This window comes from Panthera onca, chromosome B2, assembly GCF_046562875.1.
Source record: "Panthera onca isolate mPanOnc1 chromosome B2, mPanOnc1 haplotype 2, whole genome shotgun sequence".
Lineage (NCBI taxonomy): Eukaryota > Metazoa > Chordata > Mammalia > Carnivora > Felidae > Panthera > Panthera onca.
Genome location: NC_138343.1, coordinates 63,622,357 through 63,648,109, shown reverse-complemented (window position 1 = coordinate 63,648,109; position 25,753 = coordinate 63,622,357). Strand labels below are relative to the sequence as shown.

General features: G+C 35.6%; 1 protein-coding gene across 6 annotated transcripts in view; it reads right to left on the bottom strand.

Annotated features, from left to right (window-relative positions):
* Positions 1-25,753, bottom strand: part of SMAP1 (small ArfGAP 1) — a 206,648-nt gene that overhangs the window by 120,277 nt on the left and 60,618 nt on the right. For 5 of the 6 annotated variants that reach the window (XR_013555666.2, XM_078447065.2, XM_078447064.2 and 2 more), the window contains exons 3-4: positions 9,585-9,670; positions 1,965-2,040 (exon numbers count right to left, since the gene is read on the bottom strand). Coding sequence is in view for 5 of the 6 variants with exons in the window: in XM_078447065.2 (XP_078303191.1) it covers positions 1,965-2,040; positions 9,585-9,670 (162 nt within the window). In the remaining variant the exon portion in view is untranslated. Of the gene's footprint in view, positions 1-1,964; positions 2,041-9,584; positions 9,671-17,621; positions 17,743-25,753 lie in introns of all 6 variants that reach the window. The other variant, XM_078447063.1, reaches the window with a different exon arrangement.

Here is a 25,753-nt window from a genome sequence, read left to right as displayed (position 1 = left end):
TCAGGCTTTTGCATTTTCTTTTTTCTCTTCTGCTTTTTTTTTTCTATTTTTTCTTTCTCTTTATTTGGAATCAGACTTAGTTTTTTGATTCTCTATGTATTTGGGTTTTTTTGTTGTTCCCTTTTCCTTTTTTCATTTTTTGGGATCAGGCTTCCCCAGTCCTTTTTTTATCCAGGGTTACTTCAACAAACAAATCAAAGCACACTTAGTTAAATGTCCAAACACTCCCTCACTGCAGGCAAGGAGTTCTGCAGAGGACTGACCAGTGGGAAAGAGCAGCCAAAACACAACCGAAGAGCACACACAGCATACACCTGAAGTGCCAAGCTTTGGACTGTGTATGACCCCTTTTTAATACAATAGTATTCTCAGGTGCAGGAAATTTTAACAAACTTTTAAAAAAGAATTACAGAGGGGCACCTGGGTGGCTCATTCGGTTAAGCATCGAACTTCGACTCAGGTTATGATCTTGCTGTTCAGAATTCGAGCCCCGCGTCAGGCTCTGTGCTGACAGCTCAGAGCCTGGAGCCTGTTTCAGATTCTATGTCTCCCCCTCTCTCTCTTTCTGCCCCTCCCCATTCACGATGTCTCTCTCTTTCAAAAATAAACATTAAAAAATATATATTAAAAAAAAAAAGAATTATAGATATCCTGGCACTCAATTCCTAAATATTTTATCCCAGTACATATCTGTTAATGAATGAAGAAATCCTTTTAACTGAACATAATACCATTATCACATTGGGGGGGGGGGGGCAGAATTCCACAGCAACAGCTATCATCCAAAGATAAAACTGTTTTCTTATACACTACTACATAAAACTCTTTTCCAAACTGTTGTCATGATAAAAAAATACTATCAATATAGATATAATAAAAAAGAACAAAAATGTTTAGTTTTTTTAAAAGGGTATTTAATGTAAAGCCATGTTTTATAAAATAAACTAAAATGATTTCTTAAAATTTCATATGAGCGTATATTACTTGTGTTTTAAACTTAGCCTATTTTCCTTCCCCCATAGTGCTACAATTAGACTGTTTTATGGACATTATAAATATCATTCTCAATACTGTCAATTTTTTACCATTCTTTCAAAAGACTTCCTCTCCTGTATTCAATGCAGTCCAAACTCTTACACAAGGGTGTCTTTGTTTCAAAATACACATTAATGATGTTTTAAACATTTTTAACAAGACTTTTTCATGATCAAAATATCCTTATTTTGTTAGTATTTGATTAATTTTTTAGTATATTGCTTCTCTGTATGGACTGAAAAGAAAAACCCAGTTTGTATACAAAATGAAATTATTGTCTCCAAATTGTTTGATACATAGATGACTTAACCACAAGATTAATCTTTTATAGCTTGCTTATTAATCTAGGAATCAAAGGCCAAAAAATGTCTATAACAATAAAGACAATTAGCCTTAAACTGTAATTAACTGGAATGAGAAAAATTAATCAGAAAAAAACTAAAAAGAAACAATGATACAATACTTTGTCATTACAGTAAGGTCTCAACTATTAGGTATCAAAATACTTGATAGTAATCAATTAAAATGCCATGTCTTAATATACATATGTCTGGACACAGCCACTAAAGCCGTAAAGGGAGGATAAAGTGCCTTGTTTCTTTTTCATTTATTTCCAGAATTGAGTGAAATAATTTTCTCTCCCCTCTTTTTCAGTTAGTGATCTTATCTTTTTAAAAATTTCATAAATTAACTTAATAAATGACATTTAACAGTTACTAGACTTTCACTTAGAATGTGTTCTTTTCTGAATCAAGAGTTCTGCTTTGTGAGAGTTCATAAACATGTGACAAAAAATTCCAATATTCAAATTTTTAAAAGTATGTAAGTATATTTTTACAATAAAAAAAATTAAGCTGCATTGTATGTTAAAAAGTTTGAGATCCATTCAACAAACATCAATTGGTAATAGAGATGAAGATTTTACTTACATTTGTAATAGCTATTGCATTTTTATCGTAGTATTTCTTCTTTTCATATTTATCTCTGATGAAAAATTCCACTGCTCTGAAAACAGATAACTTAAGGAAAAGCATGAGTTCAGTGGCACGTACAATCCCCTTATTCATTCCTTTCCACAAAGCTTACACACTAAATTCAATTTTCCTCCTCCCCAGTCCATGCCTTCCTCTCACACTGTTTCTGCAACTAAACTCTGTAACCTACTTTTCTTTCTGCCAACCAAAGTCTATCCCTTTCAGGAAGTTTTCTCCATTCAACAAAACCACCCAACCCAATTCTAAGGAAAAAAGTAACTACATTTCTCAATACCACCACACTCCCCAAACCTCCACCTTCAACCAAACTCAATTAAAGTTCATTTTAAACTCTCAGTATAAGGAAACTAATAGCCATGTGGTGCCCATAACATACCAGACACTGTGCTATGTATTGTCCCTACTTTGTTTCCTTTAATCCTTCCATAAGCCAGTCATGTGTATATTATTTCTGCATCACAGATGAATAATTATCAACTGGGAAAAACTAAACAACTGTGATTTCAATACTTCTGTTCTTTCCCACAGGCTTCTCCTAGTTGCATTATAGAGGATTTCCTGTATATTAGAAGAATGAGGGCCATTTTTTTTTTCTTTCAAAGCTGAGGAATGGGGAAGTCAAGAAACTACAACCAAAGTTAGTACTATTTAATTTTCTGAAGTTGGCTGGACTAGCCTTATACATAGACAGAGTGATCCACTTCTAGTGGGAGTTGAGAGTTTTGAGTTATCTGATATTGATGACTTCTCTTACCTCTCAATCACTGCTTTATTGAATTTCACTAAAATGGGAATTCTTCCATCAGACAGAGATTCATAACCTTTTTAGTACCATGAACCCCTATGGTCGTCAGGCAAAGCCTGCGAACTCTTTCTGGGACAGTGCTTTTAATTGTATAAAATAAAATACACAGAATTACAAAGGAAATGAATTACACTGAAATACAATCTCTCTGTAGATCCCCAGTAAGACATCCTTCTGTTCAAAAGATAAGTTACCTGAAGCAGTAAAACAATACATTTTCAGTCAATAACTCCTTATTTGAAGTTAATAAACGCCTTTTAAATTGACAGTTGAGGCAACAGATAACAGATGACAGACCAATATATAGTGGATATTAAAAAAGTTGAGGCATTATGAAAGCACTCAAAGAGGGCCAGGGAAGGCAAGACAGGAGATCTAAACATTTAATTTATTAAGTAAACTGAATGACTGAAAGCCATTTTTAAAGATAGTTTGTGAAGGGCACTTTATGTGATCTTTATCTCCGCTCCTCCTCTTCGCAACCTATAAGGTAGGTGCCGTTCCACAACTACAAGTGTGGCATAGAAAGTTTAAAAAGTTCTCTGAGATTCTTATAGTACAAGAGAGAGCTGTGATTCAAAACCAGGAATATCTGGCATTTACCTTTCAGAATGTTCCTGATCACCACCAGTTCATCTGTGAACCATTCAGTTAATGCTAATAAATACTTTTAAAATCTAGAGACTGTCAAATTTGGATGGTATTTTCTTTTAAACTTTTTTTATGTTTACTTATTTTTGAGAGAGAAGGAGAGACAGAGCGTGAGCAGGGGAGCGGCAGAGAGAGAGGGAGACACAGAATCCAAAACAGGCTCCAGGCTCTGAGCTGAGAGCACAGAGCCCGATGCAGGGCTCAAACTCACAAACTGCGAGATCATGACCTGAGCCGAGGAAGCTCAGCCGACTGAGTCACCCAGGTGCCCTGATGGTATTTTCAAAGTAGCCTGGGAGACCCTTTTAAGTAAAAGATGTGATCGGGCTGCTTATTTAGCTATGTGAAAATTTTAGCAGCCAATATGCCAAGATTTTCATAAAATGCAATGTTATTTTACTCCAACTATTTCACATGTAAATCAGCTAAATGTTAGGTTAGCTCATGACTGTAAATACAAGTTCAATATTACATTTTTCTGTTTAACAGGAAAAAATGAAACAATCAAAAATCTGGCCCTTTGGATTAGGTGTATGAACATGGATATACTTAGCAATTTTCACTGTTAGAGACAACTACTTACCTCCACAAAAAGAGAAAATAGACTTCACTTAGACTGAGGTCATTTTCATTTCAGATGATATGGAATATATTTGTTATTCATATATATATTTATACATTTGTATAAATATTTTAGCAGCAATTATATTTACAGTTAAATATGTATTATATAGCATATAATACAATATATATATATACAGCTATTCTTTTAACTACAGAAAATTTTTAGAAATCTAAATTCTTATATTAAAATGTTTATATTTAAATATCAGAGAGGAGGACAATACTAATATTTTTCCTTCTTAAAGACAGAAACAACATTCATTTAAATATTGTTTAGAGTATACTACACCTTAAAGCTTGAAAAGATTTAGTACTCTTATCTATGAAATGTCAGTGACAAAGATCACTGTTTATGATTTTAAAAATTACTATTAGAGAGAAAACTCATTAAGGTTAGAAACAGAGCTTATAAAATAGTTTAACCAACAGTAAAACTAAAATACTGAAAACTATGATGGTTTTATAAATACTAAATTTGAAAAAGACAAATATTTTAAGTTTACAATTTTTTTGGAGTGAAAAACAATACAAACATCTAGTGAAAATACATGTTGCTGTGAATTTGCAGAAATAACAGATATAAGTGAAATCTTAATTTATATTTAATATATTTTATATAAATAATGCAAATTTAGGTGAATCTGGTTCTGCTTATAAGAAACCTTATCACAAATTATCTAAAAAGTAAGCAATTCCTAAAATTCTGAGATGAAAGTTGAGTTGTTTTCCAAGGATATTAAGATTAAATTAATTAAGTTAAAGTAATCACTAGAGCAGAAGAACTCACTTGGGTCTTCCTGTTATTAAATATTACTTTTTTTTAACATTTATTTATTTTTGAGAGAGAGACAGACAGAGTATGAGCAGGGGAGGGGCAGAGAGATGGAGACATGGAATCTGAAGCAGGTTCCAGGCTCTGAGCTGTCAGCACAGAGCCCAACGCAGGGCTCTAACCCATAAACCACGAGATCATGACCTGACCTGAAGTTGGATACTCAACCAAATGAGCCACCCAGGCACCCCTTAAATATTACTTTTCAAAAACCAATCAAAGCCCACCACAAAGTGCATTTTTTAACTTCCTTGGGAGTCATCTGAGAAAGGACCGTGATTTAAGAAACACGATTTTTATGTCCTCAGTTGCTATCCATTCCTATGTACCCCTTAAAGCAAGAACATATCCTATGGTCTTTATGTATATTTGTACAAGGTTCCAAATGTATGCCAATTCTTCATTGTTAATTCACCTAAAGAAACAATGATTTATTCCCAGGATCAGCAAAATTTTTCTTAGAGGGCCAGACAGTAAATATTTTAGGCTTTGAAGGATAGTTGGTCTATGCTGCAATTATTCAACTCTGCCTTTGTAGCTCCAAAGCAGCCTTGAAAATACATAGATTAATGGGCATGATAATAAAACTTTACTTACAGAAAGAGGAGTTGGCTCATAAGCCTGCAGTTACTGATTCCTGAATTGTATCCCAATTTTGCCCACGAGGGCAAAACAAGCTGGAGTTATAGAGAGAGTCTGTGTCTACAAATTATCATTACAGACATCTTAAGGAATTTTCAGTGGACATTTTGACAATAGTTTTGCCTTATATGTGGACTCTAGTACTAAGGTTCAAAGAAGATGGTCTCCAACATACACCCTCATTTCTGGTACCAGTAGGCACTTGTTATTGTTACCTTGAAGTCAGCTAATCTGCTGAACCCATACCTAGGTATAATAAAAAAAACACATAATAATACTCAACTCACAAAGTTGTTGAGAGTTATGGGAATAATATATATAAAGCATTTTGCAGTACCTAAAAGACAGTAAGAATTCAATAAATGAAGTTAGGTTTTGTTGTTATATAACTTTGTATCTCAGTTTCCTCACCTTTAAGCTGGAGATAACACTAAAGTCTCATCTCACAGGATTATTATAAGAATTAAACAAGCTAGTGTGTATAGAGAACTAAGCACAGTGTATGGCACATAGTGAGTGCTATTTAATTTTTAGCTCTTATTATCACAGTTGAGGGAAGAAATGAACAGCAACTACCACGTTCAGGGCTAAGATGATTTGCACGTCATCAAGTTTAAATAGATGAACTGAGAAACAATAAAAGGACAAATGAATTTGGAGAACAATCAATACTCATCTTCATTTTCTATTCTCTACGTGTCATTTGAGACATAAGGATTTAGTTATACTGACAGATCAATAATATAACCAAAAAAATTAGAAATAGAACAACAATATTTTCAGGAAATCAGGGAAAGGAATATATTAACAATTCAAATTTAAGTGGTTGATTTCGGATTTAATAAACAAACAAAAACAAATACCCCAGAGTCTTCCCCATGCCTATAGTTACAAAACATTCAGTACAGCACCCTTAATTGTTCCTGTCCTCGAAACTAACAAATGATACTATACAAGCCCCACAGAAGTTTAACATTGCTTTGTATTTTAACATGTATTTATTTGTAATTTGAGATTGTTTTCCTTTTCTTAAAGATACCATTTTAAAAGACAATTAAATTAATATTTACTCCAAAGAACAAAATCTTCCAATTCCAGACACATTCCCACTGACAGCAGTAAAATCTTGAAATGCTCAAAGGAGAAGAACTGCTGATTAGCTTTGGTGCACAATAGACCTCATGGAACTGAAGTAATTAAAGTTTTTAGATAAGATGAAATATCCTAATAATGAAAAGCTTAATGTAAAGCTTTATCATTTGTCATGCACTGGTACATGCAGCCTATAATTAACCACATCCCACATGAGAAATTGTACTTTCACAGCAGCTTTTGCATAACTTTGTAAATTGTAAAGCTTTTAAAAAGTGACAAATCTTGTTAAGAATTCAGTAAGGCCCATATTATGTGAGTTTTACTCAGTTTGGTTCCATTTGCCTCTAGGGGTAAGGCAACAATGTTTAAATCAATAAAAATGCAGCAATTTTAGGCTTTTCTAAGAACAATGAAATTTAGAATGATTCGTGAAATAAAGAACAGGGACTAGTTTTGTTACTAGTTTCCCTAATAAAATCACAATGTTTCATAATTTAAAAAAGGGAATAAAGTGATGTTGCTATAATATTTAAGGTAAAAACAATTTTAAGGCCACAGTATTATATTGGATATAGGGACTGGTCTCATGGCCCAGGGCATGTCATCTTAAACTCGCAGTGGTCATCTTTGTGTCATCAAATCTGTTTCGACAAAATCCCTCTTTAAGTAGTTTCTGACAACCATTAGATTATCTTTTTGTGAACAGTAAGTCAACACCTCATATAAATATGACCATAATTTTTAAATGCTTTAGAAGAAGTAAATTTAGTTTGAAAAATCATATAAGCATGCTTGAGCACATGTTAGCAAAAATATACATAATCCAAAAGCCCGAAATGAATCACACCAGCTACTTAGAAGCTAAAATCTATATCTAAATCTTATGATCTAGCTGCAAAGAGTCCCAAACCATAAGCCTATCTATTGTTGAAGGCCATCAAGACTCAAAAGTGGCAACACTGATTTTACTTAGACTATCATCATTTAAAAATATTCAAGTGCCCGTCTACAGGAGGAAAAGTCTGGAAGCTTTGAGAAATTTCTTAATAACTCTTTGAACATCCTACCTTTCCACGCCCTCAAAAGGGAAAATACTATGCTCTAGTTCACTGAGTTATTTTGAGAATTAGAAAAAAGATAATGTACATAAAATGCCAAGCTAGTGCCTAGCACACCGCTAACCTTTTTTAAGCAGTAAAGCTACATCAGCTGCTGTTCACAACATTGTATCTTCAGTGTGTCAAAGGTCGAGGATGTAATGATACCAAACACCAATCAATTCACTGTAAAAATCTTATCTCTCCTGAAATTTTTAGGTAAGTACCAAACATTTAAAAATATATCAGCGAAAATAATAACAGAATTAATAACTCACTACCTCATTAATCCTTTATTTCTATAAGGTTCATCATAAAATTGATGGTAATTATTTGAGAAGAAATAGTATTGCTACCAACATATATGAAACAGTGGATAGAACATTTCAATGTGAGGTGTGCCTGGGTGGCTCAGGAGTTGGCATCCAACTCTTGATTTTGGTTCAGGTCACGATCTCACAGTTCGTGAGAATGAGCCCCACACTGGGTTCTGCACATCTCTCTCCTCTCTTTCTGCCCCTACCCTCCTCTCTCTCACTCTCAAAATTAATTAATTAATTAAAAGAAAAAAACAAAACAGTTCAATGTAAGAGAATACCAAAAAACTACATCCAGTCCTTTCTGAAATACCTTCAAGACTTCTTTGAAAATACAGAATCATGATGATATGTTAAATAACTTGGAAGCCACTTTCACCCACAAGATACCAAATAAAGGATACTACCAAAAACTTCAAGAACTTCAAGAATTTACCCTGTAATCTTCAAGAGAAGTCCAAAAAAAAACAACTCAAACCAAACTGACCCCAACACACACACAAACTTCCACAGAAAGAAAATTCTTCCATTTGAGCGTCAACTCAGCCTGTGGGGTGAGAACCAAAGAGAAGAGAAATAAATACAACTAGCAAGCAACTGGTAAAAACCCAGGACATTACTTCTTTGCTCTAATCTATTTCCTTCTGCCATGCTCTATTCCAGGGTTCTGCCCTAGGCCTCCATTTTTCAGAGGAGAAAGAAAACAGCATTCCCAAGATTTTTAATAAAACACACAAAAAAGAATACAGGACCACTGCCCTGGGTAAACACAACTTCACCCCACACTTTTGTATTACCTACATGCTAAATTACTCTATAATCTGCACTGAATTTCCTGCTTTCTTCTAAGGTCCAGACCCATGTTTCCAGCTACTAAATGGGGATCTCCATGTATATGTCCAACAGACACCTCAACCTGTCCAAAGCCATGAAGCATGGCTTATCACCTTTCCTTTCTGACCCTTCAACCTTCATCTGGTACTGAATACTTTCTGCCTGGGAATATGTTTTACTTCACCATAGAACCTCAGGCAAGCTTTAATATCTGGGGTCATCCCAGTATCTTCTTCAGAAACAGAGCCAGTTTTAATCTAATCCAATTGCTCCTGCTTTCCCAATTTCTTTGCACTCTTCCCAATTCCTTCTTGTCCACTCTTAATGCACTAATTTATAACTTCATCATTGCTCATTTCAAGGCTATAGTAGTATTATTCTACATGGTCTCTCTGATCTCCAAGATCTGACAGTACAGAGCCTGCTTGGGATTCTCTCCCTCTCTGCCCTCTCCCCAACTCATGCATGCACACTCTTTCTCTCTTTCAAAATACATAACAAAATATTTTAAATAAATAAATAAATAAATAAATGAATAAATAAATAAATAAATAACATCATGGTAAGTTCGCAACTTTCTAAATACAGTTAAAATATGAAGTATAAAAATGAGTTAATTTTTTTTTAAACCTACAATAAATAAAGTTTAAAGGATACTGATCTGTCTGTGGTCTTCGAAAATTCTCTGGAAGATTGGCTTCATAGAGTAGTCTTGCTTTAGTATTTCCCATATCTTGCATGCACTAAAATAAAAAGAAAAATCAAGTATTTTCATTACTCATATAAAAAAAGTAATTCCCATATACACATACATATACATACCTACACACGTATATACAAACAAATACCAGGTAACATTTATTATTTGCAAGATATATTTTCTAAGGAAAATAATTTAAATCACAACTATGAAATTACTAAAGTTCAAAGTATATGTTTAATTCCTCACATTTACTCAACTTATGTGGACCCACAGTTTTCTAATATCTTTTTCTGTGAAAATAATACCATCTTCCTAAAAGTAATTTCCTGGTAGTTCATGGGCAGTTTTATTATTGTTTTAAATACACCACTTGAACAACACTGCCATTTCCAACAGTAACAGCTCAAGACCAAATTTTCTTTGTTTTGAGTTTCCAAATACTCCTGGGTTTTCATGATTTACAATCAGAATCACAATGGAGAGTAGATAAAAAAGAAATAGTGCTAACCTAAAACTCTAAAGAGGATTTATTCCCTTGGGGTTAACCTCTTTAAGATTCTGCTGAAAGCTATGGATCCCCTCCCTACAAAAAACCTGCACGTGATGGCCCAAAGTCTCCCTAAAATCTACAAGCCCCAAAAATAAGAACTACTCAGGAGGTATAAAATAATCTGACAATCACTTCAACCAGTTTAACTAAGTTTCAGTATCTTCTGTGAGTAAGGATTAGCCAAACAATACTTCCTGGACATTCTATTACATTAGAAACTAAACATTTACAAACAAAATATTATTCTATTACTATTTTACATCATTTACATAGAGCTTGGGTTCCTTAAAATGTTTTAATTGGTAGAAAGATCAGTTTGTATAATCCCTTCTTTTTCCTTCTGATCTCCTAGACATACTCCACATCTCCAAGAAGACAGCCGAGGTCTAACAGATTTCCAGACATCGACCTTGAGTTGTAGCCCTCAAGTGGACACAGAACTATCTTCCTTCAAATAAAAAAATACAGCGACTTTTTTATCCCAACTGAGTTGTAAGGTATGCAAAATACTAATATACACTCATTTCTGGATACCTATCCCACCCACCTCAACATACTCTCTCAGAGTAAACAAGATAATAAGAGAGATCATAAGAAAGTGAAGTAATTAATAGGGGGCTGGGAAATATAATGGATAGAAAAACTGAAAAAGAAATGAGGTTTTTCTATATAGCTAAGACAAAATAAAACCAAAGGTATATAAGGTAAGGGGGAAAACTGTGTAAAGTGAACTGACAGTACAAGGTCAGAGGCTCTATTACATCATGACATATACTAGCATGAATATGAGGAGAGCTAACATGTAAATTCTGTGTGTGGGGAGAAAAGCTTAGAAACTTTTCGTATAGCTCTCTCTTCTTGAAAGAAGAAATGTTTGCCCTCTCAAGTATTCAAATGATGTTTCATCTTTGTGTCATGGTGGGAATTTATTAAGTAAAGGTGATCCAAGTTATGTAATCATAAAAGCATTAAACATTTAGGAGGAACTAAAGCAAGAAAAATTGTCTCATACTTTTCACAATATCTGCAATAAAGCAAAAAGTAACTCACAGAAACTATGAAAGTAAGAAAATTTAAAAGTTTCCATCAAGCAAACAAGAATACATGGAAATTCTAACAAAAAATTTAGTAAGATTAAAAACAGTATCTACTATATACGTTGTATCTCATTGATCCTAAGTTACATTTTTCTTCATATTTCAACATTAATGAAATGAAATACATCTTAAAACTGATGGTGTCTTGTAAATTATAGTTTTTTTCTTATTAGTCCATAAAATAGAGATGCTTTTTATAGAAATATCTTACTTTCAATGAATATGATTGTACACATTTTATATAAAATATCCTCTTTATTTAATGTAGGTTATTAAAATTTTGACAAAATAAAAAGTAATTAGGAACAAGGCATATATGTATATTACACCAAATTATTTAATGTTGTTTTAGGGATGCAGGTGAGAAAAAACAAGGTATAAAAATCTGAAAGAGACAAGTAATGTGAAATAATGAGCCATTTCTATAGAAGACCACTGCCAAAAGTGTGAAAGGGTACAGGTGCATGCGGTGTATATGTTAGTTGGGATCAGAAGAAACAAGGATTCAATGACTTTACAGATGTAGAAAGATCATTTTGTAAGAAGATATTAGTGGCTCAGATAGTTTCTAGGTTTCTAAAAAGTAGAACAGAGTAGTGAGAAAGGAAGGTCAGCAACAAAAGGATCAGTGAAAATGAAAAGGTTAATAAGCAATTTGGAGATGGTTAAAGCAAGGGGAAAAAACAACAGGAGCTGGCGTTGGGGGAGTTGATAGGAATATGGTACAAACTAGCTGTCTTCAGTTTCAAAACACTACATTTAAGGGCCATATACAGTACTTATGAAAATTTATTCTATTGGTCCTGAAGAGCAAACTGTGTCTAGTAATCAGAAGAAAATAATGAAAATAGCCTAACAACTACAATAACGAGCTTTAGCCTCAATACTTTATTTTTATACATAAATTATATATTATTATAAATTGCATATATATTATAGAAATTGTATATATATACGCCATTTTAAATTTCAAAAAACCCTGATTTAGACATTATTACCCTACTTTGGCAGGAAAGGAAACAGAAGTGGCAAGATGTTAAGTAACAGACTCAAGATTATTAGTCGCCACGAGTATTCAACTCCTGATAGAAACATCAGCCATCAGTAGTAGTTTTGATATCTCAGGTTATATCCAATGGAACTGGGGACTACATCCTGCAAGACTTACAAACACCAAGCTCTTTGCTTTAGAGCTCAGTTTTCATTTTACAGATAAAGAAACTGAGGCACAAAGAGGTTATATGATTTCTCTACTGAGTAATACAATGAATCAGTTACAAGGCTGAAAATCCTTGCCACCAGGCACCAGCTAATCGAAATAAGTGTCCAGGAAATTTCACCCAAGATAGAAAAATACTTTAGGTATTGCCTCCATTATTAAAACATCATTCCTGTTATTAAAATATTACTGCTTTTCTTTTGGGTTCTCTCAACCAAAAAGCTTTAGCAAAATGTACTGGTAGAAAGCAAAATTTTAGTTGCTTATTCTTTGGCAATTTATGATTCAGTATCCCAGAGCTGAAATGAGTGGACTGGTTGCAAAAAAGGGGAAAGGAGGGATGATAAAGGGCATACACTTCTTTAAAAAAATAATAAATAATAATAATAAGATTTTATTATTTAACTACAATGAGAATTAAGTTATGGTTAATGAACTAGCTACCTTAACTTCTATCATGAAGTTTCCAATCAAGCCAGATCTAATACTATACACCATCCTGAAAAACTTAAACTTCCAAACCTTACTTTCACTTCTCCAAAAGGAGGAATACTTGTAAGGATGCCAAATAGACCATTAAAAATTTTTAAATTTACCAAATTTGAAAATTCTTTGGCTTTACAGAAAGCATGTAATTCTGTCATTCCTTCTCTCTCTCTCGCACGAAGAGGACTCTTAATTATTTAAATCAAATTTTCTACAAGTTTGGTTAAAAAAAGTTTTTTGAGAGAGAGAGAGAGGGAGCAAGTGAGCGAGGGGCAGAGAGAGGGAGAGAGAAAGAGGGAGGGAGGAAGGGAGGGAAAGAGAGAGGGAGAGAAGGAGAGGGAGAGAAGGGGGGGGGGAGAAGGGAGAGAGAGAGAGAGAGAGACAGAGAGGGAGGAAAGGGGGGAGAGAGAGAGAGGGGAAAGAGAGGACAGAGACAGAAACAGAGACAGAGAGAAGTGAGGCTCACCCGGGGCTCACGTTTTATCCAAAGCAGGGCTCTGCTCACCTGATGTGGGACTCGAACCCATGAACTGTGAGATCATGACCTGAGCTGATGTCAGATGCTTAACAACTGAGCCACTCAGGTGCCTTAAAAATATTTTTAAGTAGGTATTTACTTAATAAACTATTTTTTGCCTCAAAACTGATTTTTAAAAAAGTCAAATATCCAGGGGGCAGAAAATATACTGAAATTCTTGACAAAGAAATGATTATAAGAATATATTAAATAAAAAGTCAATATGCATTATTACTTTCAAAAATATATATATTGAAGAGTAAGTTAAATGTGTTTTTCACAGTTATGATAAACGCCATTTAGGTAGTATATATTTAAAAATTAATGTTATTTACTATTCACTTGAAATTCAATATGTCCTCATTTTATACACCGTATGTTTCTAGAAAGATGAATTTTATATTGTACTTTTTGCTTAAATAATCTTCATTCAAAATCACTACCATTATCATTGCAAAGGAAGGTTTCACCTGAAAATAGTATAATAAATCCCACTTAAGAATCTCAGGGGCTCCTGGGTGGCTCAGTTGGTTAAGTGTCCAACTCTTGATTTCAGCTCAGGTCATGATCTTAACAGTTCATGAGTTCAAACCCCGCATCGGGCTCCGCACTTACAGTGCAGAGCCTGGTTGCGATTCTCTTTCCCTCTCTCTCTGTCCTTCTCCCCCTAAAATAAATAAACTTAAAACTCAAAACCTACTATTAAAAGTATTTTGTCTTTGTCAATCTATAATCTTTGTTTTCAGTTTCTCCATATAAGCCAATACAAAGAACACCACCTACCCAAAGACTCACAAGTTATCTGAGATTCAATTTCAAAAATTACTGTTTGAACTAGAATGCTGAAAAACATCTACAGGCTAACATACTTCTTCACAATCTAACATAGATAAAATTTTCTATTTCTGAAACTTTCTAAGTAGAAAACATTTCACCCAATCCTAGTTTTTGCACTAAAAACAATAAAAATCTATATTCCAAAAGAGTTCTAAGTTTTTTAATGTTTTACAGAGACTGAAGTAAACTGAGGTTGTCAATTTAAAGTTTAAATTGGCATTTACTTATGGGATTTGTATAATTTAGTAAACTAAAACATACAAAAAGTAAACTTGTAACACATGGTATCTCCGTTTGCAGTGAGCACTGCATAACTTACAGAGCTGTCAAATCACTATGCTATACCCCTGAAATTAATGTAACATTATATGTCAACTGTACTTTGATAAAAAATAAAAATAACTGAAAAAAGTTAACAAATATAACAAGCAGGAACAGATATAAGGACAATAAGCAGAGTCAAGGAGTAGGCAAACAAATGTACTAGGAAATTTTATTTTTATGTAACACTACTGTAAAAACGTTTTTTAAAAAAAATCACTATTTCTTACAAATCAGAACCACATTGAGATACCACCTCACACCATCAGAGTGGCTAAAATTAACAACTCAGGAAACAACAGATGCTGGCAAGGATGTGGAGAAATGAGAACCCTCTTGCACTGTTGGTGGGAATGCAAACTGGTGCAGCTGCTCTAGATACAGTGTGGAGGTTCCTCAAAAAATTAAAAATAGAACTACCCTATGACCCAGCAATAGCACCAATAGGAATTTATCCAAAGGATACAGGGGTGCTGATTCATAGGGGCACATGTACCCCAATGTTGATAGCAGCGCTATCAACAACAGCCAAATTATGGAAAGAGCCCAAATGTCCATCAACTGATGAATGAATAAAGAAGATGTGATGTGTATACACATACGCACACACTTGGCAATGAGAAAGAATAAACTCTTGCCATTTGCAACAAGGTGGATCGAAATGGAGGGTATTACACTCAGTGACATAAGTTAGAGAAAGAAAGATATCATACGTTTTCATTCATACGTGGAACTTGAGAAACTTAACAGAAGATCATGGGGGAAGGGAAGGAGAAAAAATAGTTTCAAACAGAGAGGGTGACAAACCATAAGAGACTCTTAAATACAGAGAACAAACTGACAGTTGATGAGGAGGAGTGGGGGAGAGGGGAAAACGGGTGATAGACACTGAGGAGGGCACTTGTTGGGATGAGCACTGGGTGTTGCTTGTAAGCGATGAATCATGGGAATCTATCACTGAAACCCAAGAGCACACTGTATACATTGTATCTTAGCTACCTTGACAATAAATTATATTTTTAAAAAATCACTATTTCATGTCAACAGGGGTATCTCCAATGGAAAAAAAAAATTAAGCCCCCCACAAAATCAGTTTTAGTGAAAAAAAGAGCCTTGAAATAAGTGTGAAGGTAAGAAGTAACAGGAACAGACAAACAAAATGCGCCTCCACATCTTTATCAATATCAGGAAATAATAGTAAACGGCAAGATAAATGACAGGCCACCTAAAATTCCAAGTTAATGATTCATTCTCCTAAGAATAAAACTTGCTAATTTTTTTCCTTTCTTCAGTCTTCCAAAATATTGGAAAGCAGAGCACTCTGGAATCCAACTAAGTAATACAAGTACTTCAGGGTATGACTTCTATCTGTTGTTAGCTCAGCGAAAGCCAAATACAGTCAAGTCCAGGTTCAGTGGCTGTGTTTAAGAACTATAGCTCTTTGGACGTCCCCTCTCTTTGACCTTGTACATTCTTTCTCTTTTCTCAACCTACCTCCTATCTGTCCCTATGTTTCCTGCACTTTCTCCCTCAGATACTAAGAATTACCAGGTCAAAAGCCATTTATAGTTAAGCTAGAATTCACACTAATGTATTAATACAGGAAGCTCCCTGCATAGTTTTCATAAATGTTTATGTGTGTACTGAGTGGCCTTTTGGAGTTTACTGGCTACTTTAAAAAAAATGGAATAGGGGCGCCTGGATGGCGCAGTCGGTTAAGCGTCCGACTTCAGCCAGGTCACGATCTCGCGGTCTGTGAGTTCGAGCCCCGCGTCAGGCTCTGGGCTGATGGCTCGGAGCCTGGAGCCTGTTTCCGATTCTGTGTCTCCCTCTCTCTCTGCCCCTCCCCCGTTCATGCTCTGTCTCTCTCTGTCCCAAAAATAAATAAAAAACGTTGAAAAAAAAAAACATTTAAAAAAAATGGAATAAGTGGAGAAAAGAACAGCAGCTACAAAACAAAGGACGAAGATTGCTAATTGCTCTATTTCAAATGATAAGGTTACAATGTGTCAACTGGATCTTCTAAAATCCCAATGGCAAAAATGCAAAATATTAAAATAATCAATACAATCTTACAAGTTAGTGTGTAATGGAAAGGTGCTACATGTCTACACCAAATCTAGAGGAAGAAAGGTAAAGTGATATAAATTAAAACTCTTCTGAATTTTCTGAGGGGTGGGGAAGAGTCTCACCTACAAGATTAAAGGTTATTGTGTAAGATATGAAAACAGCTAAAAATGTGTACTACCTAGATGTTTATACAGATGCATAAAATACTTCAGGAAAACTACACAACAAACTAATAAATACGGTTGTTCCTACAGAGGAAAATTGGATGACTGAGGAATAGAAACGAGAGGAAAACTACTTTTACACCCTTTGTACCCTTTGAAGTTTGTGCCATGTCCATATAATTCTCATTCCCCAAAACAATGAATAATTTGAAGGGGGCTACATTAATCCTGCATTGTTTCTAAATAAAATATTATTCAGAGAAGCTTAGCTAGGGTATCCAAGCAGCATGAATGAGAGCATCCACTCCTACTAGGAAAACAAAGTGTTCTAGTGATCAAAGAGGTTATGAACCAAATGAAATTAATACATTTTTAAGAATCCCATGCAAGTATATCCTACGCTCCAAGTATAAATATACTTGTGATTTAGTTATGATTTACTTATGATACCTTTTCTCAGTATCATCTTCTTAAAGAAACAGAACTGTTGCTAAAGATTAAATCATTGAATGTATCTGCTTTTGCTTCTTAAAATTTCAACATCTATATAATTTTATGTGAGCAAGGGAATACTACTTGTTCTATATTCTATTCATTAAAGTTTTCAGAACACAAAGACTAAGATTTTCAAACTGCCTTATCTGAATGTATATTTTTTTTAATGTTAATAAAAAAAAGAGGAAATGAGTATTTGTAGTCCCTGGATAAATTCTTCATGTCAGTGACTCACCTCTACTACCACTTGAAATTTTCCAGAATAGTTCTCTATCTTCCTCTCAAAAGCCACCAGGACTTCTTGCATAGGAGCAAGCTTTTCAGGACTGGTTTCAAGATCTTTTGGATTCCAGCTGCTGGAAAAGAAGGGCCACCATTTTTGGTCTCAGGAACTCTTTGTAAATATTTAATACAGAGTCCATTCCTCCAGGTTTCATAAAATTGTGTTTTAGGGGAATTGTTCTCTTTCTGTTTTAATTGTTGTTTCTAGGTACAAAGTAAGTAAACCACACATATTTAAAAATTAAAAATTTTAAATGATGATGTGGAATTAGAGGTACCAATTTTCATTTTCTAGTTCTTACAAATTCAGAGAATGTATTTTTTAAAGCAATAAAATTAAACACCATTATAACAAAGTTGGAAAAGCTTCACATCACAGTCTTTAGTAATCTGTACTTACTATGAAATCCATACCATTTGAAGTCTGGGAATAAACCACTACTTTCATCCTAGGTACTTAAGGCCCAGCTCAAGAATCATCCTGGACTCTCCCCTCTTCTGTCAGAAGCCTTAGTGACTCTAACTCTTTTTTATTTGTTACAGCCTTCCCCTCCCTCCCCCATTACCACCAATTTAGTTCAAGATCTAGTCACCCACTGCCTTGGCCATTGCAGGAACAAGTCCATCAGATGTAGGTTCTTAAATGGAACATACCATTAAACATCACTCTTCAATTTATATTTTAAGAATTCCCTGATGTATCCCTATCCCCTCCCCCTATCAGTGATAGGATCAATACCAAACCAACTAACTCCCCACTGAAACTTTTGCCTTCATCTCCTATGACATATATAACAGCACCCAATACTCTGGTCACAGGAAACTACTTCACTTTCTCAAATACAACATGCTTTCTGCATCTTTCTGCCCAGGAGACCCTGTGTACTCTGTAATATGCTTCCAGAAATTCATAAACAAATAAAGGTCACTATAAAAATAGTAATGAGACATCTTTAAAATATGTTTAGAACTTAGCATAGCACTGGATACTGATGTTTTGTTTTTGTTTTTGTTTTTGTTTTTTTTAGCATTTATTTATTTTTGAGACAGAGAGAGACAAAGCATGAACGGGGGAGGGTCAGAGAGAGGGAGACACAGAATCCGAAACAGGCTCCAGGCTCCGAGCTGTCAGCACAGAGCCTGACGCGGGGCTCAAACTCACGGACCACGAGATCATGACCTGGGCCAAAGTCGGCCGCTTAACCGACTGAGCCACCCAGGCGCCCCGATTTTTTTTTTTAAAGAGAAAGGAGTCACTACTAAGTGATTTTCTAAAGATTACCCACCATTTAGTTAACAAAGCCAAAACTAGAACCCAGGTCTACAGAGTCCCAGCCTGACTATGTCTGCCATCTTCTATCATTATCATAGTCACACAAAGCAAGGAAGAGCAGTGACTACACCTCTAAAATATTATATGCAATGAATAATAACAATGTTTTAAAATGATCTATTCATACAGGTATTCATTCACTGCCACATAACAATTTCCTACCAAATATAGCACTCTGTATGGAGATACAAGCCTTTTTCTTCAAATAGTTTAGTATTCCTTTAGTTGTACTCTCTCAGTTCTATCTAGACTAGGCACTGTAAAATGAACAGAGTTGAATTGATGAAGACTTGCACTAAGTAATATCTTAGTAATATCTAATATCTAAGTAACATCTTGTTCACTGCTTCGACCCAAAGAACTACAGACAGTTACTAGGAAGATAATTCTAAAAACTACTACTGACTTTTTAACCTTAAAACCTCAAAATCAATTTAAAAATCAAGAGGAAAATACAGGGCATAATCTTGCACAAATTCAGAATACATGTGACTTTTTCTCAAATGTATTGTTTAAAAATGCAAACCTCTTATTAAACTTCACAGATTAAATTTTGTTGCAGACAGTATCACATTTCTTTCTTCATCTCACTTTGCACATATAGGCAACACATAAACCGAACACTGTAAGCTGCCCCCTTGCTCAGCTCTTCTTTGAGGACACATTTCATGATCCTGGCAGGGAATCAATACAAGTTGAATCTCAATCAACTTTAAAAGAATGCACATGAGGCCATGGGTCAAAACGTGGAGAGATTAAATAATGTTCTAATACGTAGCAGGTCAGATGTAGTGAAATCATGGAGCTCTTCAAATTAGCGTTATTAACCTGGAATTTTATTCTATAAAATATTGCTTGTCATAGGAATTCTGTAATTCTCACAGTTTTAAAGCTCCCAGAAGCTTCTCACCAAAAACAAACAACAAAAAAAGAATAACTAGACAGAAAAACCAAAAACCCATGGAAAATATTTAAAACAAAACCTGGTGATAGAGTATCACCACAAATCCGATAACACTATCTGGTAGAGACAAGGCACTAACAACCACTGCCCTGCAAGATGTCTGCCACTAATGGGGAGCTGAGTAGATCTGGAAACAGAACACTAAAACAGTGAAGACATACAAACTGGAAATTACAGTGAACCAGTCTGAAGAATGCACATGAAACTGAAAAGGAGTTTTACCCAATCCAATAGCAAATATGTGCAAAAGGTCTACAATAAGCTTGAAATGGGGGGAAACAATCTAGCCCCTATGAATTCTCATGACATAACCACCAAATTTCCCTTCTAGAAGAGAGCCCCACCCTGAGGAGAAAGTCCTGGGAAAGGATTCAAAATTGAAATGGACTAAAAAAATGGAAATAAAAGAAGAAAAGCTTGAGATAAAAGTGGGAAAAGGGAACAGAGCAAAAAAAATCTCAGAAAACAAGTAGCCTTATTTTTAAACATTACACAAAAACCAATGAAGAGAGGTCTGTGCAGTTAGAAAAGCTATCTTGAATCTCAATTCCTTTTAAAAGTGGAGCGCCTGAGTGGCTCAGTCGGTTAAGCGTCTGACTTCACCTCAGGTCATGATCTCACAGTCCGTGAGTTCGAGCCCCACATCGGGCTCTGTGCTGACAGCTCAGAGCTTGGAGCCTGCTTCAGATTCTGTGTCTCCCTCTCTCTCTGCCCCTCCCCTGCTCATGCTCTGTCTCTGTCTCAAAAATAAAAACATTTAAAAAAAAAAATTCAATTCCTTTTAAAAGTAAAGAAAACCAATACTACATAAAAATGATCAACAGAAAAGAATCAAGGTCAAATCTCATACAGTTATCAGAAGAAAAAGAGAATAAGAAGCAGAATAACATCTCTACAACGAATCCACACTAGAACAAATACTCAGAAAACAGATCAACACTGTACACCTACTAATTCAAAACAAGCCAAAAATCATATGCAAGATATCAAAGAACATGTAAAATGAGTTAAAAGACATGTGAAGTTATGAAAGAACAACTAAATCAGAAATTCAAAATATCAGAATTAAAATAAAAACAGGAATTAGAAATAAAAGGAAAATATTTCAGAAATGAATATGAAATAAATGGAACATGAGAACAAATAAACACAATAATGGCCGATAAAAACTAGAGAGGAAAAAGAAAAAAAAGTTTAATAAAAAAAAAAGTAATGAGAAGAATCCAAGAGAAAGTGATGAATACTGGAGTTAAGCAATCAAGATCTGACACACATGTTAACTTTTTTTTTTAAACATTTTATTTATTTTTTGAGAGAGAGAGACAGACAGACAGACAGACAGACCACGAGTGGGGGGAGGGGCAGAGAGAAAGAGAGACAGAATCTGAAGCAGGCTCCAGGCTCTGAGCTGTCAGCACAGAACCTGGAGATCATGACCGGAGCCAAAGTCACGGCTAGGTGGACGCTCAACCGAGTGAGCCACCTAGGCACCCTGATCCAACATACATGTAAGAGAGTCACTAAAGAAAAATACTCAAACAAGGAGACAGAACACTGAAAAACTAATTTTAAAAAGTCACTGAAAGGGGCACCTGGGTGGCTCAGTGGGTTAAGTGTCCAACTTTGGTTCAGGTCATGATCTCATGGTTTGTGAGTTTGAGCCCCTCTTCTGGCTCTGTGCTGACAGCTCAGAGCCTGGAGCCTGCTTCGGATTCTGTGTCTCATTCTCTCTCTGCCCCTCCCCCACTTGTGTTCTCTCAAAAGTAAATAAATGTTAAAAAAAAAATTTTTTTTAAGTCATTGAAATAAAAAAAAAGGTGAAACTACATACTGGAAGAGCATACCCCAGGGCATTTCTTGTCTAAAGGAAACCTATTTATATTTAACAATATAGATCAGTTAAACATAAAAGCACAAAAGAAGACATACCACGCAAACATTAAGCACAGGAAGGCTGCAGTGGCTACACACCAATGCATAACAACTATCTGACATGTATACCACCGCTGTGCAACAAAAAGATTATCTGAGCAAGTCTTATCCTTTTAAATTTTCATTTAGTCTCATTAACAAAAATAAAAACAGGTAAAATTAATCATAATATTATATTTTATGTAATGCATCTTTCTCCTCTGCAGAATTCCCATGGAAAACATAGTAACTTATCTCACCTTCCTTTAATGACTTAAAAATGGTGTTATAAATTAAAACAAACCTGCACAACTGCACAATTCAAGTTGAATTTGCTGCCTATCAATATTCAACTGCCTATCAATATTCTAGCTCCAGTTTTCTTTTTTAAAGATGGCAGAGATACCTCACAGGAATGCTGTACTTCTATCAACTGCAATCTTATTACACAAACATGCTTCTAAAGTATAAAACGTATCATAACATTAAATGAAATATACTGTGTCAGAGGGTCAAAAAGGAGAAAACTTCTTCAATCTATTTGGCCACTTTCATCCCCTACTTTTTATAATCCTTTACATCCCAATTTTACTACTGACCATGAGCACAATATGACCAATATAACAAGTGCCTATAATTTTATGTGTGCCTTGGTAGCTCAGTTGGTTAAGCATCCGTCTCTTGATTTCAGCTCGGGTTATGATCTCAAGGTTCAGTTGGTGAAATCAAGCCTCAAGTTGGACTTGTGTTGTCAGAGTGTTATGGAACCTAGTCTGGATCACCCCGCAGAAGAACCAAGGCACTCGTTGATCTTGGAAGGCAGGAGGTTTATTTCACAGTGGCCGGCTGAGAGGAGATCACTCTCCAGAGGTCTGACCCCAGAGCATAAGCATGGCGGGCAATTAATTTATAGTCTGTTACTTCCCGCATTAGTGGCACATTTTGGTGCCCGAGGCAAGCAGGGGCAGGAAAAGAACCAAGAAGGAGAGTCTTTGGGTGGGGACTGGAATTCCCCCATCAGTCCTGTCGGCCATCTTATAATTTTTCCATATCAAGTGCAGAGCCTGCTTGGGATTCTCTCTCTCCTTCTCCTTCTGCCCCTCCCCTGCTCATTATGTCTCTCAAAACAAATAAATTTAAAAAACAAAACAAAGGAAGTACCTGTAATTTTAATTACTTTTTTAGCTACAGAGAAATATTTAAATACCTACCAATTCTCTTTCACCTATTCTCACTGTATTTAGACTGATTAGGAATTCAACCTGAGGCCACAGAACACAATAAAGCTTACTGATGAGTATTACGGAAAATCTGTAATTTTAACTTACTAAGGACAATTTTTTTCTAAGAAAGATCAAAAGTTTAAATTAACACAAGCAAGTGCGCCTGGGTGGCTCAGTCGGTTGAGCGTCTGACTTTGCCTCAGGTCATGATCTCCCAGTTTGTGAGTTTGAGCCCTGCGTGGGGCTCTGTGTTGACAGCTCGGAGCCTGGAGCCTGCTTCAGATTCTGTGTCTCCTTCTCTCTCTGCCCCTCCCCAACTTGTGCTCTGTCTCCCTCTATCAAAAATAAATAAAATATGACATGATATTATACATGGAAAATCCGACAGACTCCACCAAAAGTCTGCTAGAACTGATACATGAATTCAGCAAAGTTGCAGGATACAAAATCAATGTACAGAAAGCAGTTGCATTCTTATACACTAACAATGAAGCAACAGAAAGACAAATAAAGAAAACTGATCCCATTCACAATTGCACCAAGAAGCATAAAATACCTAGGAATAAACCTAACCAAAGATGTAAAAGATCTGTATGATGAAAACTATAGAAAGCTTATGAAGGAAATTGAAGAAGATATAAAGAAATGGAAAAACATTCTGTGCTCATGGGTTGGAAGAATAAATATTGTTAAAATGTCAATACTACTCAAAGCTATCTACACATTCAATGCAATCCCAATCAAATTGCACCAGCATTCTCATCGAAGCTAGATCAAGCAATCCTAAAATTCTTATGGAACCACAAAAGGCCCCGAATAGCCAAGTAATTTTGAAGAAGACCAAAGCAGGAGGCATCACAATCCCAGATTTTAGCCTCTACTACAAAGCTGTAATCATCAAGATAGCATGGTATTGGCACAAAAACAGACACATAGACCAATGGAATAGAATAGAAACCCCAGAACTAGACCCACAAAAGTATGGCCAACTAATCTTTGACAAAGCAGGAAAGAGTATCCAATGGAAAAAAGACAGTCTCTTTAACAAATGCTGCTGGGAGAACTGGACAGCAACATGCAGAAGAATGAAACTAGACCACTTTCTTACACCATTCACAAAAACAAACTCAAAATGGATAAAGGACCTGAATGTGAGACAGGAAACCATCAAAACCCTAGAGGAGAAAGCAGGAAAAAACTTCTCTGACCTCAGCCACAGCAATCTCTTACTTGACACATCTCCAAAGGCAAGGGAATTAAAAGCAAACATGAACTATTGGGACCTCATGAAGATAAAAACCTTCTGCACAGCAAAGGAAACAACCAACAAAACTAAAAGGCAACCAACGGAATGGGAAAAGATATTTGCAAATGACATATCAGACAAAGGGCTAGTATCCAAAATCTATAAAGAGCTCACCAAACTCCACACCCGAAAAACAAATAACCCAGTGAAGAAATGGGCAGAAAACATGAATAGACACTTCTCTAAAGAAGACATCCAGATGGCCAACAGGCACATGAAAAGATGCTCAATGTCGCTCCTCATCAGGGAAATACAAATCAAAACCACACTCAGATATCACCTCACGCCAGTCAGAGTGGCCAAGATGAACAAATCAGGAGACTATAGATGTTGGAGAGGATGTGGAGAAACGGGAACCCTCTTGCACTGTTGGTGGGAATGCAAACTGGTGCAGCCGCTCCGGAAAACAGTGTGGAGGTTCCTCAAAAAATTAAAAGTAGACCTATCCTATGACACAGCAATAGCACTGCTAGGAATTTACCCAAGGGATACAGGAGTACTGATGCATAGGGGCACTTGTACCCCAATGTTTATAGCAGCACTCTCAACAATAGCCAAATTGTGGAAAAAGCCTATATGTCCATCATCTGATGAATGGATAAAGAAATTGTGGTTTATATACACAATGGAATACTACGTGGCAATGAGAAAGAATGAAACATGGCCCTTTGTAGCAACGTGGATGGCACTGGAGAGTGTTATGCTAAGTGAAATAAGCCATACAGAGAAAGACAGATACCATATGTTTTCACTCTTATGTGGATCCTTAGAAACTTAACAGAAACCCATGGGGGAGGGGAAGGGGAAAAAAAATGAGGTTAGAGTGGGAGAGAGCCAAAGCATAAGAGACTCTTAAAAAAACTGAGAACAAACTGAGGGTTGACCGGGAGGTGGGGGTGGGGGGGTGCGAGGGAGGGAAGGGTAGGTGATGGACATTGAAGAGGGCGTCTTTTGGGATGAGCACTGGGTGTTGTATGGAAACCAATCTGACAATAAATTTCATATATTAAAAAAAAATTGTGGTTTATATACACAATGGAATACTATGTGGCAATGAGAAAGAATGAAATATGGCCCTTTTTAGCAACGTGGATGGAACTGGAGAGTGTTATGGTAAGTGAAATAAGCCATACAGAGAAAGAAAGATACCATATGTTTTCACTCTTATGTGGATCCTGAGAAACTTAACAGAAGTCTATGGCGAGGGGAAGAAAAAAAAAAAAAGAGGTTAGAGAGGGAGACAGCCAAAGCCTAAGAGACTTAAAAACTGAGAACAAACTGAGGGTTGATGGGGGGTGGGAGGTAGGGGAGAGTGGGTGATGGGTAGTGAGGAGGGCACCTTTTGGGA